The sequence below is a fragment of the Peromyscus californicus genome, unplaced genomic scaffold (assembly GCF_007827085.1).
Source record: "Peromyscus californicus insignis strain IS unplaced genomic scaffold, ASM782708v3 Scaffold_3__1_contigs__length_106647218, whole genome shotgun sequence".
Classification (NCBI taxonomy): domain Eukaryota; kingdom Metazoa; phylum Chordata; class Mammalia; order Rodentia; family Cricetidae; genus Peromyscus; species Peromyscus californicus.
The window spans coordinates 80,651,020-80,670,083 of NW_026294551.1; the positions used below are offsets into that span (position 1 = coordinate 80,651,020).

Below are 19,064 nucleotides of genomic sequence, written 5' to 3' on the forward strand. Positions count from 1 at the left end.
TGATTTGTAGTCAAAATGTTAAATAAAAGTTCAAATATTTCCTGACGTCATCACCATTTTCATGTCCCTGACTTCTTTTCTCTTGCTGGACCCATGGAAATATTTACAATGTAATTATAGGCTGCTCATAGATCTTGTTGGCCCAGTTCTGAGAGGAATGCATGGAGGAAGGATTTCACAGTCACACATATAGTCATCTGATTGTGTGTGGGTGAACTTCACCACATGTAGACATTCACATATATGTTCTTCTGAATGTATGAAGCATGACCTTCATTACATGTAGACACTCACACAATCCAGAACTTGAGCATCTTAAAGATGGCTTGACCTTGCATGGTCCTCTAAATATCAGGTCCATCAGTGGAATAGTTGTAATTGTTTCATTTATTATAACTTGTAGATCTTGGATAGGTTTTTTTGTTGTTTGTTGCTTGTATTGTTTTTGTCTCTTACTATTAAAAATAGCAAAAGGAGCTCTCTCACTATTAATCTGTTACCTGTGGGACAATTTTTCTTTACAGGGATGTCTATAGTCAACAGAGCCAATGAAAATCAAAAAGAGAATCCAGTCCTAATATTTGACTTTTCTGTCAGAGCTGTGTAGGAATCCTTCTGTGAACCATAGAAATAATAAATGCTGAGCCCATTGGAACATAATCTCAATCAGCAAGATGCCACTGCCTTCCAGATTTCCTCACAGGCTCTGTTAATTCCATGCCAAAACTAGCCATGAATTTCTTCCTTTTAATATCCCCTAATGCCTTAGTTAATTATTGTCATTGTTCTGACTCTCCATTTCTCAACTGAACCAGTCAGAGGAGGCTGAATATCTGCAGGACTTAATCTAAGACCACAGACGACCCCAGTCCATCTGAATTGACAAAACTAAGACAAAAAGAAAAAAGACAACCCCTAATATTTTCCTGGCAACCCTTTCATCTATTGGATTGCTGACTGGACACAGGCTGGGATGAGGGATATGAGGGGTTTAGAAGAATTCTCCAGTTGATTGTCACAGGAGAGCTAGCTGAGGGGAGGAAGAAGCAGGAGGAGGTTACCTGGCATCTCAGTGAACCATAGGATGGTGGTGCTTCTCCCCTGGCTGTCCATGATTCTATGGTAAGAAGATTTTTCTGACTTCCCCCCTTTTTCCTTAGAGGGAAGGGAGAGCATATATTCACTGGGTATATTTTATATTGCACAGTGAAATAAAAGAGGAGTAGTGTGGCCGGTATCTATGATGGGGTAAAATAGCATCCATGAAACAAGGTATTTTCTCTGAGGCTAGGTGTGAGAATTTTTGACTCTCCATCTTCAGGCTAGAAAATGCCCAAGCTCAACTTGAAGATGAAGGCAATTTCTACTCTGAAAACGTCAGTCGGATTCTTGACAACTTGCTGGAAGGCTATGACAATCGTCTACGACCAGGATTTGGAGGTAAGACACTGCGTTGTGCTTAGAGCAAATACTTGAACTTTCATTCCTCCTTTATAACCCTTCTAAGACCTAGAGGAGTCAGAAAGGAGGCATTGCTAGAGGGAGGGGTACCAAGACTTTCACACTCCTTCCTCAGTCATTGGCCCTATGTAAATTATTTGAACTCTATAAGCTTTACTGTCCTAAAAGAGGTGTGTGTGTGTGTGTGTGCGCACGCGCGCGTGTGGACATCATTGACTCACAGGGTTGTGTGATTGTAGAAAACAAGAGCTTTTCCATGTGTGACATTTTTCTTTCTATTTGTCCTTTGAAAGCTGTCAATACAGATGTTATTATCATCATTAGTAGCAGTATTAATTATTAGGGCACACAGATTTTGTCATCTTCCACCCCTTAAGAGTTTCCTAGTATGAGTAGAATGACTTTAAAGTGATTATTGTATGTTTTCAAAGTTTAAAAACTGAAGGACATCTACTAGAGAGGGGTGGAAACAGGAAGAGCTTTAATTTTCAGGTATGTGAAAGGTTGTGTGGAATTACTAAGCTCTGGTAACAGCGCACATATTAATAGCCTCAACCTTCTTTGTTTATTTCAGGTGCTGTCACAGAAGTCAAAACAGACATCTATGTGACCAGCTTTGGGCCTGTGTCAGATGTGGAAATGGTGAGTACATTGGGTGCTTTTATTTAGGAAGGAGAACTGTAGCTTAGTACTAATGATTACAGGTCTTGCCATTCATCTCAGCACACAGTATGGCTCTGCTTGAACACTTGAAGACAAGCTAGTTTTTAATGCTATAGCTTCTCTTCCATTCACATATTATACAATGACTAGTCCTACAAAGAGAAGAATTTCTCCTTTTTGGTGGGGTCCTAATAAAATTATTTGTTAAGAAATTCTTTTTTAAAGCTTCTTGCCATGTAAAAGTATACTGCTAAGTATGATGTCAAGACATACCCATCGTTTGTTATGCACCATCCCCAGTGTATTTTATCCAAACAGCGAAGAAGTCACTTGGATAGGTTCATGCTTTCCACCTTGTACATTGCGGATGCATCAGTGGGTGTTCTGGAGACTCTGTTCCAGGTACAGATGGCTGTAGGACTCGTAAGAGGGTATTTATGGAAAGTGGCTATGAAAGCCTGAAGTCATCTTTCTGAACAAAGTGTATCATATTCCTTCCCCATTTTCAGGTAGTATTTTTTTCTCCCAAGGCTAAAATACAAGCACCAAGACTGAAAACTGTCACAAATGTCTTCAAAGAAGGATGCCATTAGCTTTTCTTGGGAAATTTTAATCCTATATAAATAGTTGCTGGTAACTTCTTTTCCTTCTTTAGAAATGATATGAGATGAAATGAGTAAAGAAAAGGCGGATAAAAAGGAAAGGAAAGGGGAGCTAGCAGGACAAAAGGAAGAATGGAGAAAAAGAGAGAGGGAGAGAGGGAGAAAGGAATGAAGAAAAGGAGGAAGATACAGATGAGGGGCAGAGAGTAGGGAAGAGGCTTTTTTGAGAAATAAAAATTTTAAGACTTGGAAAAGGAGAGTGGGTACAGTACACTTGTTATTTTAGTGTCATTTTCGCCCTTCGAGTTCTGCTCTATTTCCAGAAACCAAGTACTTCAGAAACTTGGTGCTGCAATGCTCTAGTCTGGATTTACTTTACTTTCATTTCTATCATGTGTCTCTTCTTAGAGTACTTTTGTGTAATAGCATCCTTATATTGCATGGTTTATGATTGTATATGATTTAATACTCCGTATTAAAATTTGCTTTTAAAATTTAATCACTATTTATAGAAATAAGTATTATAAGGTAGGCAAAAACCATTGGCAATGCTTCAACATAGTAGTAAGGCTTTTGTCATTCACTTCTGTGATAGCCTCATAATTATCTTTTAAAAATTAACATTATCCCATAAAGCCATGGTTTAAAAATCAAAATGTGGTATTTATATTGAATATTTTATTTTCTGTTTAAAATCATCTTGGTAGCATCTGCTTGTTTGTTCTCTGACAACAACATCGGACATCCATGGTATGTAATCTTAATTTGTTAGTCAATGAAAGTTTATATTGTTGGAATTGTACTGAATGGGAGTATTGCCCTCTGAACCTACTGTGAAGGTAAGTGAGGTGCCATGAAGAATTGCTAGACTAGCTAAAGGTAGGACATCAAGCAGAAACTTGAACTATAAATATTTTCATGTGTTTTTCTTTCAAGTTAAAGGGGATGACAGAGAAAAGACCATGGCTGCAAAGTTGGCTGGATGGCTAGTCATGGATGAAAAATGCTGAGCAGATTAAGGATGGAGAAGGAGTTTGGCTCAGTATATTTTTCTTTTATAGTATTACAAACCTTGTGAGTTTGAGAAAAACAAGGAGTCACTCAAATCTGTTTAGGATTAAAAATCATTTACTTTTTATAATCAAACATTGATTCTAAAAGATATTATTGATTACTAAATTATTCAGCTTCATTAAGAAGTTATTGGTTTGAACTTTGCTTTCTTGATTAAATTTAGAATTAGGTATAAATGATGAATAAACTATGTCACAAGACATTTTCAACTCTGTGTGAATATTTGGTTTTTCTCTTAGGAGTATACAATGGATGTTTTCTTCCGCCAGACTTGGACTGATGAGAGACTGAAGTTTAGGGGTCCCGCTGAGATTCTGAGCTTAAATAACTTGATGGTTAGTAAGATCTGGACTCCTGATACTTTTTTTAGAAATGGGAAAAAGTCAATTGCTCACAACATGACCACCCCTAACAAGCTCTTCCGATTAATGCAGAACGGAACAATTCTGTACACCATGAGGTGAGTTGCTCTTTTATTTCTGCTGCCTTGAGGATGGGTCCACCATAGTAACCAGAAGTATGTGTTTCAATGTCTCCAGACTTACCATCAATGCCGATTGTCCCATGAGGCTGGTTAACTTCCCTATGGATGGGCACGCTTGTCCACTCAAGTTTGGGAGCTGTAAGTTACAAAAAGTTTCTAGAAATAACTACTTATTTGGTTTTAGCTGAAGAGTGGGAAAATGAAAGAAAACATTACTAGGAAACTCTCAGTGTGAGTTCAGGAATATGTTTTCTGTCAATATTGGAAGTTTCCATTATTAAGATGTTTTAAAAAGCAACAAAATGTATGTTTCTTTCTCAATAGATGAGGCAGGTAATGTTTATGTTGAATGAAAGAAAGCTAACCAGTCTTATTTAGTGTTTTGTGTCATTTGTTTAAAAAAATGCAGATGCTTACCCTAAAAGTGAAATCATATATACATGGAAAAAAGGACCACTTTACTCAGTAGAAGTCCCAGAGGAATCTTCCAGCCTCCTCCAGTACGATTTGATTGGGCAAACAGTTTCTAGCGAGACAATTAAATCTAACACAGGTAAGAATATTTTTAGAAATTCATCTAATACAACTCTAGTATATATTTTCAAAATAGCTAATATTTTATTTCATTAATATTAGACGTTACAGGCTAAATTTACTATTTTGAAGTGATATCTTCAAAATCTATTTGCAACTGGGTAAATAGGAAAACTTGGGTAATGTTGGAATGAATTGTTGCATAAATGCATGACATAAGGTGTCATTAAAACCAATAAACTGATATGTCTCTTTGCATCTGATCAAATAGTATTTTTATATATTTTAAGACCATGTCTTTGCTTGTTCTCTTCCAGATCATGCTAACTTTAAAATTTGCACATTTTATTTTGAATGCATTCATTTTTCTGTCAACAGCAACCCGACTAATAAGCATGTCTTCCAACAGGTGAATATGTAATAATGACAGTCTATTTCCACTTACAAAGGAAGATGGGCTACTTCATGATCCAGATATACACTCCATGCATTATGACAGTCATTCTTTCTCAGGTGTCTTTCTGGATAAATAAGGAGTCGGTTCCAGCAAGAACTGTCTTTGGTATGCCTCACACTTTGTGTTCTATTTCCATTCAGTTTTCACTTCCTAATGCTTGTGCTTTTGTGGTGAGTATTGATGACTGTGTGTTCTCTTAATACACAGAAGAAATGGTCATATGTCAGATAAAATGACTCTCATCTTTTTGTAAGTTGTGTGGTGAATCAACAAAAAAATTGTCCCTCCCAATAATTCTGGCTCTTTCCTATGACTTAAGTGTGTCTTAGCTGTGCTCAGCATAAAGGAAAAACCTGACTAGGAGGTGGTGGCACATGCCTTTAATCCCAGCACTCAGAAGGCAGAGGATCTTTGTGAGTTTGGGTCCAGCCTGGTCTACAGAGTGAGTTCCAGGACAGCCAGAGCTGTTACATAGAGAAATGTCTCAAAACAAACAAACAAAAAACCTGTTGTGTACATCCAGGATAACAACTGGTTAATATAGCGAATCTACTCATATGAAATATATCTCACTTTCATTGGGTTGAATAAAGTGAAGTTGACACTTGAAGATCCCAAAGTAGATAAATATTGACAATTTCCTGTAATTTAGTCAAATGTTTGCTTCTATTTTTGAAGTATAAAATCACTACTTGATGGAGAAAACTGAAATAATAAAAACAAGATTGGTAACTAAATATTATGAGAAGCAAAATCTATTTTTTCTTGCATTTTTCATTGCTATAAATTTAATAGTCCATATGAAAGATCTGAGTTGAATCAGAATCTCAGATAAATCTCATATATATATGATTTATTATATTAGAATGGATCTACTTTTCAAATTTACGAGAAATAAAAATCTTCATATGGGTATCATCAGTGTTACATATCTACAAATTACATAAATTCTCTGTCACAATTCAAGCAGAAAAACTTCTGCCAGGAAGATGACAGAATTCTTTTTCTTGTGGGTAAATACTGTATCTTTTTTATTGAATAACCTAATTTCATACTAATTTTCTACTCATTTGTAGTGAAAGATTCCCTCAACTACAGAAATCAAAGATGTAAGATTCTAAAAATTTAAATCACAGCAATTTGTTACGTATTCTTAGGCGGTAAACAAATAGAACTGTCCACGATTTACATTTTACTCTAGTTAATTTAGTGCAGCAAGTGTTTTTATAGAAAGTTTATTTTATAGGTCAGTGCACTAGGTTGAGATGATACACAGATGGTAGCACCCGTGATAATGTATTACACTAACTAAAATCACTAGGGGGTGGCCGATGAGTGAGTCTCCTTACTAACATTCCCCCTATTGGATCTCCTTACAGGATTCCTGATGCTAAATACTGCGTTTCTCCTTTTTCATTTCAGGAATCACCACTGTTTTAACCATGACCACCTTAAGCATCAGTGCCCGGCACTCCCTGCCCAAAGTGTCCTATGCAACTGCCATGGATTGGTTCATAGCCGTGTGCTTTGCTTTTGTCTTTTCGGCTCTCATTGAGTTCGCCGCTGTCAACTACTTCACCAATCTCCAGTCACAGAAGGCTGAAAGGAAGGCACAGACTGCGGCCCCGCCCCCTGTGGCAATATCAAAAGCCACGGAACCACGGGAAGCTGAGATTGTTGTGGTAATTGTTCCCTCTTCTATTGTTACCCAGCAGATAGAGAAAGCAAGCTCAATCAGTGGCAACATACATACAAATAAGCAGTCCGAAACAGGATTTGTTGAACATAAATTATATAACTAAAGTTGCTAACCGCTTCACAGGGTGAAGCTGAAGAAAAGCCTTCATTTATCTTTGCTCTCAAGTTTTGCTATTCTTTCATCATCCTTACTTGTACTGGCAGACTCTAGGCTCTCAAAGGAGACTAGAAAATTCTGCTTAGCCTTTAGAAGTTTCCTTTGAACAGGTTCCCTTATAGTGACTAGGAAAAATATTTTTTTTTTAAGTCCTAATGAGGCTTTCAGAGTTGGAAGGAAAAGAAACTCCTGTGGCATGTGTGGTTTTGTGAGGAAAGTCCATAGGCTGCTGTATTTTGTAAGACAAATAGGTGAATTGTGAGAACAGGTTCTCTGAATGAAGGTAGGACCCATATATCCCAAGGCCATTAAAACATGATCACATTTACATGTGTGTATGAAGTACATGCATATCAGTGAGCTCGTACTCAAAGTTTATTATTACTGAGAAATGCTCATAAACTTTCTTTAAATGTGCCCCATGCAAGCCTTTATCTCCAAAAATTTTTGGAATCAGATGAATGATATTATTCATATTTAAAGGGTCATAGACATACTGCCAAATTTCATTCTCATTTATGAATAAATTCTTACCCTCTTTTAAAAATAGATTATAAAATTGATTGACAAACACGGGTTTTTTTTATCTTAATACAAACCTCAGTGAGCATCCCTTCACTAAGAAGGAACATTTATTCTGTAAACTTGAGTAACACAAATAATCTGATTTTGCAAATTATTATTCATTAAGTCTACTGAATATTTTCTAATCCAAAACCACATGTAAGTCAGGAACCCTTAGTTTGACTATGTGATGAAAACTATAATGCAATGTATCTTTTACTTCCCCAAGTTGGTGGCATTTATTGGATAAAACAGGCCACAATTTGTATTAACCCTTTTCTGTTTTATAGGTTGAGGGATTTGGTTTGTTTTAAAGAATTGACATTTCTCTTGGAGTAATGAAGTCATGACCACATTTAGTGGAAATATGTAAATTTTTTCTATTCCCTAGTATTAATCTACATTAGGAAAAAGAATGAACGAAAGAAAAGAATGCAGAAAGGGAATAAAAGGGAAAAAATGCTATCTATTGATTCATTCTAAATTTCCTGCTTTTACAAACAGGAAAATCCTGTCTCAGAGGTCATAGCTGAGCAGCCATTCTTAAATATCATGACAGAAATATGACCTAGTGGGAAAATCAAGAATTGATTCCAGAATTTCTGTTGTCTACAACATTATAGGCTAATACCATTCCCACCTTATCAATGTCTAAAGGAAACAAATGTACCTGAGCGTGTAATACTGGATAAAACTTATTTTAAAGTGTAGATAACATTATTCTCCAAAATCTTCTTTTGACCTAGTGATATTCTTTGTATATAAATATATACAGAGATAACACATATGTATATATATATATATATATATATGTATGTATATATATATATAAAATGGAAGTATTTATAACAAAAATATACTCTAAGTTTAGTCTGATATGCTTGAAAAACATTTTTCAGGCAAGTTAAATTTCAAATGTTTAAAAAATATTTTATGCTTGTGGAAAAAAAATGAATTCTGTATGTATGTATACACATATAATCAACATCATCCAAAATTATAATTGAATTTAGCATATATCTTTAAATGATTATTTATCAGAATTCAAAACTGTTTAAAAAGAGGTCATTGAAAAGGAAGAAGCTGAAGTAATACACAGTGTGGAGCTAAAATCTGGTCTTTGCAGAGAAAGTGGAACAAAGCGTGGTCACTTCCCACTCTTCCCAGCCCCACCCTGCTAAGGTTGTTTTTTGTTTTTTCTTTTTGTTTGTTTGCTTTTTCCAGAGAAGATGATAAAGTCTAAGTTTGAGAAATAGAGCAGAAAAGAAAGATAAACTCATCAGAAATAAGATAAATAAAAAGTAATTAAAATGATTTTGAATATACTCATTGATTTAATGTTGGAATAAAATTAAAAAACAGAAGTCAATTCCTTTTCTTTATTTTTGCAATATATAGTACCAGGAGGCAGGGAACCTGATTTCAAATCTTTGGAAAAAACTTAGAGTTATCAGTACCTCCGGCTATTATTTTAAAGGTATGTTATTAAAAGGTGGAATATAAGATCCCAGGTATTCATATATAAACTATCTCCTATGATGTGAAAATAGTAACATGATGAGCAGGTCCTCTAGAAAGCTACATTTAAAAAATGCATTTAAATCACCCCAGAAAAATTTCTATTACAAGTTCTATTTGCACTTATGAAAAATTCTATTTTCCTGAACTTTACTCTACTTAAAATATTTGAAAACAGTGAATAGGATATTTTTTGTTTCTGAAAGGCTAAAGTGCAAAACTTAAAAACAAAACTTACCAAACCAAAAATATAAACCTTAAAGGTATCAAAGATAAATACATGTGATTATGTAGGATATTTATATTTCATTTGTTCATGGCAAAACTTAGCAAGTTGCTTTGCAGACTAAGAACAAATGTAAATTGCATATTGGCTATTTATGTTATACAATGGTATATTATGATTGCAAGGTCAGTTTATTTTTTCCCAAATACCATGACATTTAAAAATGCCTATTCAGTTGTAACCAACACATTATTTTAAGGAGCTTGCCATTGAAACTACAGATTAGTATGGTAAAGTTGAAGTACATTAATTTGCTTGTTTCCTTGTTACTCTAAAGGTCTAAACCCTCTTTGCCATATTCTTGAGTGTGAATACTCTCTATACCCATCACTGTTCCCTTTAATAGTACTTTTTCTAATATGGCATGTGTTCCTTACAAGAGATGTGACAGTTTTTGTAAATGTGCATGGAAAATCTGCACATAAAATTGATCAAAATTTCATTAGCAAGAACAGACCATAACTATATATTAATTGTCCCTTTATGTATTCTTTGCCACCTACTTGTTGAGGGACTACAGTACATTTTTCATACCTTGAGTATATGTAAAGTTTCTTATGCAGAATATAGAGTATCACCATAGGATCTTTCCCCAAATGAAGCCTTTTGTGCAGCAAGAAGAGAAATTCAATGGGAGAGATGAGTCTATGAGCAATTGTGATAAAGGCTGTAGCTAGAGATACAGGATAGCATGAAAATATCTATGTGAAAGTGTCTAATTTCGGAGGAGTCTGCATTTCCAGAAGAATGATTTCAAAGATGAAAAGAGAGATGAACTTGGCTTAGATAGAAGCCCTAAGCCAATTGTTAGCAACTTGGACATGGAGAAGGAAATAAAACTGTTCTTTCTGCCTTCCTCTTCAAGGTGAAGAGATATGCCATGCCCTGAACATGCTCTAGTCAACTGTGCACAGAGATGTGAAGGACAGAATGTTAAAAGTTGCTTCTGCTGTTCCAAATTTGGCTAAAATGTCTTTGAACCACATCATTATTCCCTAGAAATAAAGGTTGAATTAAGACTATGAGAGACTCTGAAAAGCAGAAAGCTCCAGGTGCCCTTCCCCATGATTGTTTTATCCATGAATCACGGGGAGACAGGAGTGGATTAGGTGAATTGTCATGTGTGAGACTTCTCTCCACATAGTCTATCAGATCTGCCAACAGTTTCCCAGTCTGCACAGTGCAAACACCAGTCTAGGTTTCTTAGCACCACTGATACATAATACAGAAGCCAACTAGCCATTTCTCAGAGGACATTCTGGAACGCTCTATGCTCTCAATACCTGATCCAACAGAAACTTTTTAAAAACTATTAGTGCTGTCCTAATTTTGCCATAATATTACATAATGCTTTTGAATACTGTTTAATTTACAAATACTGTTTATTTGTTTTTTGTTTTTTAATTTTGTCTTATTTTGTTGCATACATTGACTGGTTCTATAAATAATTGTTTTGTGTATTGAGTAATGAGACTTGATTAGAATATCTCTGTTAAGAGATATATTTGGGGCCTTGAGAGATAGCTCATTGGTTAAGAGTACTAGCCGCTTTGCTAAGGACCCAGGTTCAGTTCCCAGCATTGGCATGGGGGCTCATAACCATCTGTAATTCAAGTTCCAGGGGATTCAATGTTCTCTTCTGGCCCCCTCAGTCATAAGGCACAGCACACACATGGTGCAAAACATACACACAGGCAGAACACTCATAGAAATTAAATAAAAATAAATAACTAAAAATATTTTTGAAAAATCATACACTTTGGCCACCTTATCTAAAATACCAGGCTAATATAAAGTATTTCCTTAATACCTTTTCCCTACATCAAATAACTGATTATCATATTGTCAACTTTAACTCAAGGTACCTTTGCAATATAACGTTACTTAAAACAAAGAGGTGCTCTAAAAATACCCAGAGCAGGATGGCACTCAGCAGCAGGGGAGCCCAGGAAAATTTCAAAACCACAGGTGTTCCACTCAAAACACTGACAGCCCCAAGCTGAGCCCTCATCTGGACTCCGACAAAAGCCTATTTTACCATCAACCTAAGTTCGCTTATAATAGAGCAGGTAGGGTCTGATGCAAACCTGTAGCTTAAATGGTTTGCAAAATTTGCTCTCTTTTCATTTCAGACATGTAATGCTTTTCTTCTAAGTTGGCACCTACTATATTCTGGCTGCCAACTCTTAACAATCCAGTAGCTGCTTATCCAGTGTACAGCATTAAATATAGAACCCCTGCATTCCCTTTAGAATATTATATTTGCTTCTATTAGAACCCCCACCCGACCCCTACCTCCACCCCAACTCTTTACCCTGTGTCCAGTCACTGCTGGGCAGGGAAACAAACAGGATTCTAAAACAGCCATTCTCAAGCTACTTTCCCAGCAGGCATTTGACAGTGTCTGCACATTATCACAAATTGGGGTGAATGTACTATTGGTACCCTATAAAAAGAAGTCTTGCCGTTGACCAATAACATGGAGGGCAGTCTTCATCCAGAAATATTCGTGCTTTAGAGTGTGAGAAACCCTGGGTAATGCTGGTGGGATGTAAAGAATAAGAACTGCTAAGGGTGGGATTTCTGGCACCTGAGAATCCAAGCCTCTTCACACATGGGCCTAAGTAAGCTTCCTTATTCCAATATTTTTTTATGTCCAAAATGAGCTTAATATGACATTAAAGATATTTTCAATGAGTAAGTAAAATTACTCATGTAAATTTCCTCATAGTGCTTGTCAACTCCTGGAAAAATATTTACATTTTCATTCATATGTTGAATATTTTCATTCATAAGTTTTAAAAATATACTGTGTACTATGTACTGGCTAGGCATTCTTGTTTTTTTGGGTTTTTTTCCCGTTTTTTTGAGACAGGGTTTCTCTGTCTAATAGCCCTGGCCATCCTGGAACTCCCTCTATAGATCAGACTGGCCTTGAACTCACAGAGATCCACCTGCCTCTGCCTCCCTAGTGCTAGGATTAAAGGCGTGCACCACCACCTCTTGGCTGGTGAGGCACTCTTGCTTAAACATAATGTGCCCTGTATCATTAAGAAGATGTCATTATATGAAAGAAGATAAGCCTATATAGAAGTAGTTAATTCTGGAAAAAAGTAATATAATCTACAGGCACTCTAAAGAGTCAGGAAAAGTGTATGAAGGTGGTATCATCAGTGGTGATATTAGATGATGCATGAGCATGTGCTTTCTATCATATTTCAAGGTATGTTGACAGGGGAACATAGTTCCTAGCAAAGAGGAAATTTAGTTCAAGAAAATGTTAAGAATGGGGAGCAGACACATACTGCAGATAAGTGAAAAGACACAACTAAGATTTGCTAAGCAAATATTTGTAAACAACCACAGCATATATTTTGTGCAAATTCATATGAAAGTAAAAAATATGCATGAGAACAGGTGTAATTATCCCTACACTAAGGATGAGAACTGGGGCTTAGGTAGAGTCGGATCCTTTGATGTTAATGGAGCATCTAAGCCATATATCACAAGTAAGCAGTAGATGTGGGGTTGTAATATGGGATTTCAGATTCCTCTCTCATCTCCTTGGAAATGTTCCACAGAGATTGGTGCAGAAGTGATGAATGGGCTCTTTTGTTCCAGGCTAATATTATTTCATTAGTTCTGAATCATACCTATTATCTCTGGACTAAGGTCACTTGGCGATCTCTGACAATTTTGGGATGACAAGATATTCAGAAAGAGCTTTTCTACTCCAAATTACTAAACATGATTGGAAGAAAAAGAATTACATCTTACAATTTTATGATGTAATATATTTTATGGTCATGTTTTCACTCTCAATGAATGAGGCAGATCTGACCTCTTCTACCTGAAATAGAAAGACAAATTTCAGGCAGATAGTATGTGATGTTCAGAATGAAGGTGAGTCTGGAAAGAAAGTCTCTGAGGATTTGCACTTTTCCACTCCATCACCATCTTAGAGATATTACTAGGGTAAAAGATTTTAGTGTTCTACTTATATGGAAGGTGGATGGCTCTTATGAATCTCTCTTTTTGTTTTGAGAATGAAACAGTGACATTTTATGATTTCAGGTAGGTGATAATTTAACAACATTTTAATGTTTAAAATAAGATTAGCTAATCAAATTAAAGATCGAGAAAATGATAGAGAACATTTAGGAAACACTGCCAATTTTATCCTTTAAGATCTAGTGTGTGATATGTGAGAACCAAAATATTGTCACTCTTGTAAAAACCACAGTCTAGTGACCATAGGGATGTAGTTCTTAATATTACTTAGTTTTAATGGATAATGCCACTCTTTTCATGGCCAGGATCTGAAAAGTAGATCCTTATCTATTTTATATTCTCTTTTCCTTCAAATCCTGTGACTTATTAGTTCTGTAAAAATGCCAGCCATAGTACCAGGCCATTAGATAAGGTAATCTTCATATGAACTTCACCATGATTATATAAAATCAGACTCATTTTTTAATTTTTATGAAGAGACAGATTTTTCGGTGGTTTCTGAAAAGCATAGTGGGCTTTGATTCTTTAAAATGACAACAGTTATTTAGAGGACCAGATACTTCCACGGCGAATCAAACAATGAAGTCCAGGATAAAGAGAAAAGCCAAACCGAAACAAAAAGATTCTTAGAGTTGATGTTCCTGCAGCCCAAATGTCACCACACCAGCAGGCCACTGTTGTCCTGTGGATCAGCCAACACAGGAGAGGTGGCTGTCTCATCCTGTGGCTGCAGGGTTGCTGGCTTTAGCTACAGGATTCTGCCCACATGAGGAACATAACATGCCATGTTGCAAAGTAGTGATTTTGTTGCCGTGGAAGAAACAAGGCCATTTTACAAGATCAAGGCGGAATATACAGCAAGTGTTTGAAGGTAAAGAGCCATTACAATAACCTAGCCCCAGGAAAGTGATTGTTAGAATATGTAGACAAGAAACAGCAGAAACATGCCTGGACTCAAACAGCATGGAAGGATTCTACATTGGACAGAGCCAAAGTCTCTGAACTAGGCTCAATAGTTTAGAGCAAAGATTTAAAAAAAAATGTGTTGCTATGAGACAAACATTGCATTGTACCTTTACCAAAAGTACAACAATAAACAACATGCCCCCACTTTTTTGATCCCCACTTTCACAAATGTTGATTAATACACTTAAAATCTCTTTCAAAACTGTTGTATCTTATGGTTTTAGTAGGAATAGAAACTCAGTGGTAGAAAAGAACATGGGACAACATTCAGGTTAGTGGATGAATTATCTGGGATGATTTCAGAGGAATAGAGGCTGGTTGAGGAGAGTTCACTGGGACGGTGAAGGCTTTCTGTGTCCAACTACTAGGCTTAAAGGCAGACAGATATATTTCAGAGCACATGCATTCTCCCACTTGATTTAAAGGTTTTAGTATTGCCCTTTGATATACATTGGTTTGATAGACATTGGCTAATTCTTTTTTTTCTTAAATTTCATCTGGTTCAAACTCTAAAGTGTGAGAATATGAACATTTAGGCTAGAATTGTTTAGAAGGCTGTTATCAGTGGACAGAAGTAAGATTTTGTTGTGGTAATTGTCCACATGTTTTAATCTGAACGCACCCCGTACACACACAGGCACACACACACACACACACACACACACACACACACACACACACACACACATACACACGCACACACGCACGCACATACACGCACACGAGAGAGAGAGAGAGAGAGAGAGAGAGAGAGAGAGAGAGAGAGAGAGAGAGAGAGAGAGAGGTGACTTGTTGGCTTAGAGATTTAAATATAATTTTGTAACTTGTATCAACTTTTTCTAATTGTACAATTCTCTATATAATAGCTCAAACATACTTAATGCTTGGCATTTATTGTTGATGTATTAAATTTTGGGATGTCAGGTTGAAGCAAATGACTGTTTCTGAACATTCTGAAATGACTGTCCTCTGAAGTGAGGATGGAGGTATATGGCTCAGTGATAGAATCTAATTCCCAGACAGCTCAAAAAAAGAAACAGAAGATTGTAGCCATCTTCAGTTTCTGCTTGAGGGCAGGATGTATTAGTGATAAAGACATGGTCTTCATGCACAAAGCCATGCATTTAAACTCTAGCACCACAAACACACACACAAAGTAAAAGCTTTGTAAGTGTTGTAACTCTTGGAAAAATGACAATATAACATACTCTTACAAATTTGTTGAGGCTTTACCACACATAGTTAATAAATATGTGTCAGTGGCGAAAGTCATGCCTGTCTAATCAAGAGACCTCTGTTATTTTGCTATGTTAACGGTCTTTATCTTTCTTCCTCAGCATTCTGACTCCAAATATCACCTGAAGAAGAGGATCAGCTCCCTGACTTTGCCAATAGTTCCATCTTCTGAGGCCAGCAAAGTCCTCAGTAGAACACCTATCTTACAATCAACGCCTGTCACTCCCCCACTGCTCTTACCGGCTGTTGGAGGCACCAGTAAAATAGATCAGTATTCTCGAATTCTCTTCCCAGTAGCATTTGCAGGATTCAACCTTGTGTACTGGATAGTTTACCTTTCCAAAGACACAATGGAAGTGAGCAGTACTGTTGAATAGTTTGCAGCTAGGACAACCTGAATGCTGTAGTGTCTCATTTTCCTCACTGACATCCCACAAATTATTGAGATTTGTGTAGATAGTCTCATTTCTGATAAGAAGTGAAAACTGAATATCTGTAATTCATAATGTGGAATAAGCATGTATGGGCCCAAAACAATGATGTTACTCTTCAAAATTGAAATTGGAAGGCTACTGAAAATATGGCTTTTCTATACGATAAAATAATTAGTAATAATAATGTATGCAGATAAGGTAGATTCAGGATGAGTTTGCCAACCTTTATTTTCATTGTTCAACATGTTTAATTGTTGTCACTGTGAGTAATATTTTCCACAAGGCAGACAAACTCAGACATGCTAAAGCTTGCCTTAAATTTGTTTATTTTGGCTTAGTTTCTATTCTAAATATTTATTGTATGTTTACTCAGCATGCTGGAGGCCTTTATGGTTTTACAAGAACTTTCAGTGGCACTGGACAGCTTATATTGAGTTAGACAGTTCTTTTTAACCTTGCTGTGTTCTTTTACCTCAATAAAACGTGGCATTATATACATATAAATAATACATAGTTTATAAATTATGTATGCATATGTACATAGCTTTAGTTATGCTGCAATACTGTTACTACTTCCAAATGAATTCATCTTTAAAAGCGTATGCCTGCTATAACACCAGGAAGCTTTAGGAAGGTCTCTCTGTGTACTGTGACTGTATATTCTGATTATGGCTACCACACATATGTTCTACTTTCCTAAACATAATAGTAAATAAAACCATAACAAGCCTGCCTCTCTGGTTCTGATTCATAAAGATGGAGAGACAAGTTTTCCTGAACTAGCTTCCTCTTTCCCAGTGTTAATAACACCAGTTCTGAGATACAGGAGGTATGAGACAGCCAGGCTCAGCCAGTAGCTAAGAAGCTTTGGGTCATAGTCAAACAATCACTGCTTCCTTTTGCTTCTCCACAATCAACAGTAAAATCTGGACAGCCTTTCTCGTCTCTCTTTCCCCCAGTTCTTGACGACCCCTCTTTGTTTCTCATACAAAAATGACTCTGAGGAAAGAGGAGTCTGGAGTAAGAGAGGGCACGCCATGCAGTCTTTCAAACAGACTCAATCTCATAACTCACCCACCAAAAAATACTTTGGTGCTAATAATTTTCATGGAAAAAAAAAACCCTCACCCACTACAGATAAAAATTTCAATTTTAATTGAAATATCTGGCTACTAAAGATAAAAGAGATAAGATCTCTATCCAATTATTTATTATTTCTTAACCAAGTATATTTAAGCTCCTGTGGGCCCTATTTTCACTTGTAGAATAGAATAGTTGGGGTAGATCCCTCTAAAGATCTTTCCATACTGGAAGAAAAACATGCTATTTCTTTACTTTATATAAACAAAAAATGGTATAATTACACAGGGCCCATGTTTGCTTCGAGGAGTATATTAAGTAATTAAAAGCCAGGTAGGTCTCCATCATCATCTAAACTAAGCAATATTGAGTTTTCATTTCGGTTTCATCAAGCATGTTCTGCTACTTTTCTCTATTTGAAGGTGAAGAAACCAAAGGCCCAAGGGAAGAGCCCCCAGTTTATTATCCAATACCAAGTGGTCACCTGTGACATCATATACATACAAGTAATATTATATGGACGGAGCAGGTTATATTTACATAATTATGAATGTATGTATGTTACATATATATGTAACAATAATTTAAAAAACTAGATGCCAAGAATTCTAAAGAGAGTAAGGAAAGGTGCAGGGGGAGGGTTGGAGTGAGGAAGAGGAAGGGTGCATTTCCCCCTTGTAATTATAGTTTGATTTCAAATTATATATATATATATATGTATATATATACATACACATTATATATATATATATATATATATATATATACATTAGAAAAAGACACCAAGGCCGCCAGAGTATGAAAAAGAAATGTGTAAAATCAACTCTCATTAATGTGCTACAGCTGGGAATCATAGCTAGGCACTGGTATCATGCCATAGCTCATTCACTAACCTTAATCACACCTGTCCCAGTCTAAGGAAATATGATTCTTCTCCCCTTTCTCCAGTGTTCTCTCACACTGTATTTCATTTCCCATAATTGCTCTTCTGGAACTTGGCATCCTCCATATCATTCCTCCCCTTCATTCTGAATCTTAACACAATGAACATTACTCTCTCTCTCTCTCTCTCTCTCTCTGCAGTTGAAACACAAAAATATGGAATGCCTAAAGATCCCTCCCTAATAAAAGGAGATTTAAAAAATTACTTTATTGAATTATAAAGCTTCCATCTTTCTTAGGATTCTAGAGAATGCTGTCTCTCAATGTATGCCCTGGGATGGTAATAGAGAATAACTGAAAAGAAAACTGTTTCCCCAGTCAAATAATTTGGAAGAGAGATGCTGAGTCAATATTAAAACAGGTTTCTCTTCTGCTAGACTTCCCACAGTCTTTATTGCACTCGTGTGTGCCAAGCTGCTAATAGTCTGCTGTGGGAAGATACCATTTCCTACCTCCTTATGACTGTGAACTTCACTTTGTAAAAGAAAATCTTAGCAATAGAATTCCCTAGAAAACAATTTGGGAAACACCACTTTAGGTACTATTTACATGGTTCCCTCTATTAGCCCCCCAATTAAGCAGATATGGAATTAAGTGCATGGATGGGGACTCTTGTTTCACAGCTATTAGAAACCATATTATGACTGTAAAATAGAAATCAAGCTAGGTATTTCAGTAGAGAGGATTTAACGTATAAAAATCTGCTAAGGTACACAGAGAGGTTAACTCGAGGAAGCAGATAACATGAAGGAATGGAGAGGTTTACAGAATCCAGAAATCTAGGAAAGAAACCCTCATAGAGCAGGACTCTGCCATCTCAGTAGAGGACGCTGTCTAGGTTGTTACAGAAGCTTAGCCCTCTGTGAAGAAAGCCATTGGAGTGCTGGGAACCATACC

The 19,064-nt window shown here is 36.3% G+C and overlaps 1 protein-coding gene across 2 annotated transcripts; it reads left to right on the forward strand.

Annotated features, from left to right (window-relative positions):
* Window positions 1-876: 876 nt before the first annotated feature.
* On the forward strand, window positions 877-16,788 carry Gabra6 (gamma-aminobutyric acid type A receptor subunit alpha6). 2 transcript variants are annotated; one of them, XM_052757091.1, is made up of 9 exons: window positions 877-1,122; window positions 1,322-1,440; window positions 2,036-2,103; window positions 4,040-4,260; window positions 4,340-4,422; window positions 4,694-4,837; window positions 5,228-5,380; window positions 6,698-6,957; window positions 15,813-16,788. In XM_052757091.1, the coding sequence occupies exons 1-9, from the start codon at window positions 1,085-1,087 to the stop codon at window positions 16,086-16,088; spliced, it is 1,362 nt and encodes a 453-aa protein (XP_052613051.1). In that variant the 5' UTR covers window positions 877-1,084; the 3' UTR covers window positions 16,089-16,788. The 2 variants fall into 2 exon arrangements, with proteins under 2 accessions (XP_052613051.1, XP_052613052.1); XM_052757092.1 differs by having other exon boundaries at window positions 4,070-4,260.
* Window positions 16,789-19,064: the final 2,276 nt, after the last annotated feature.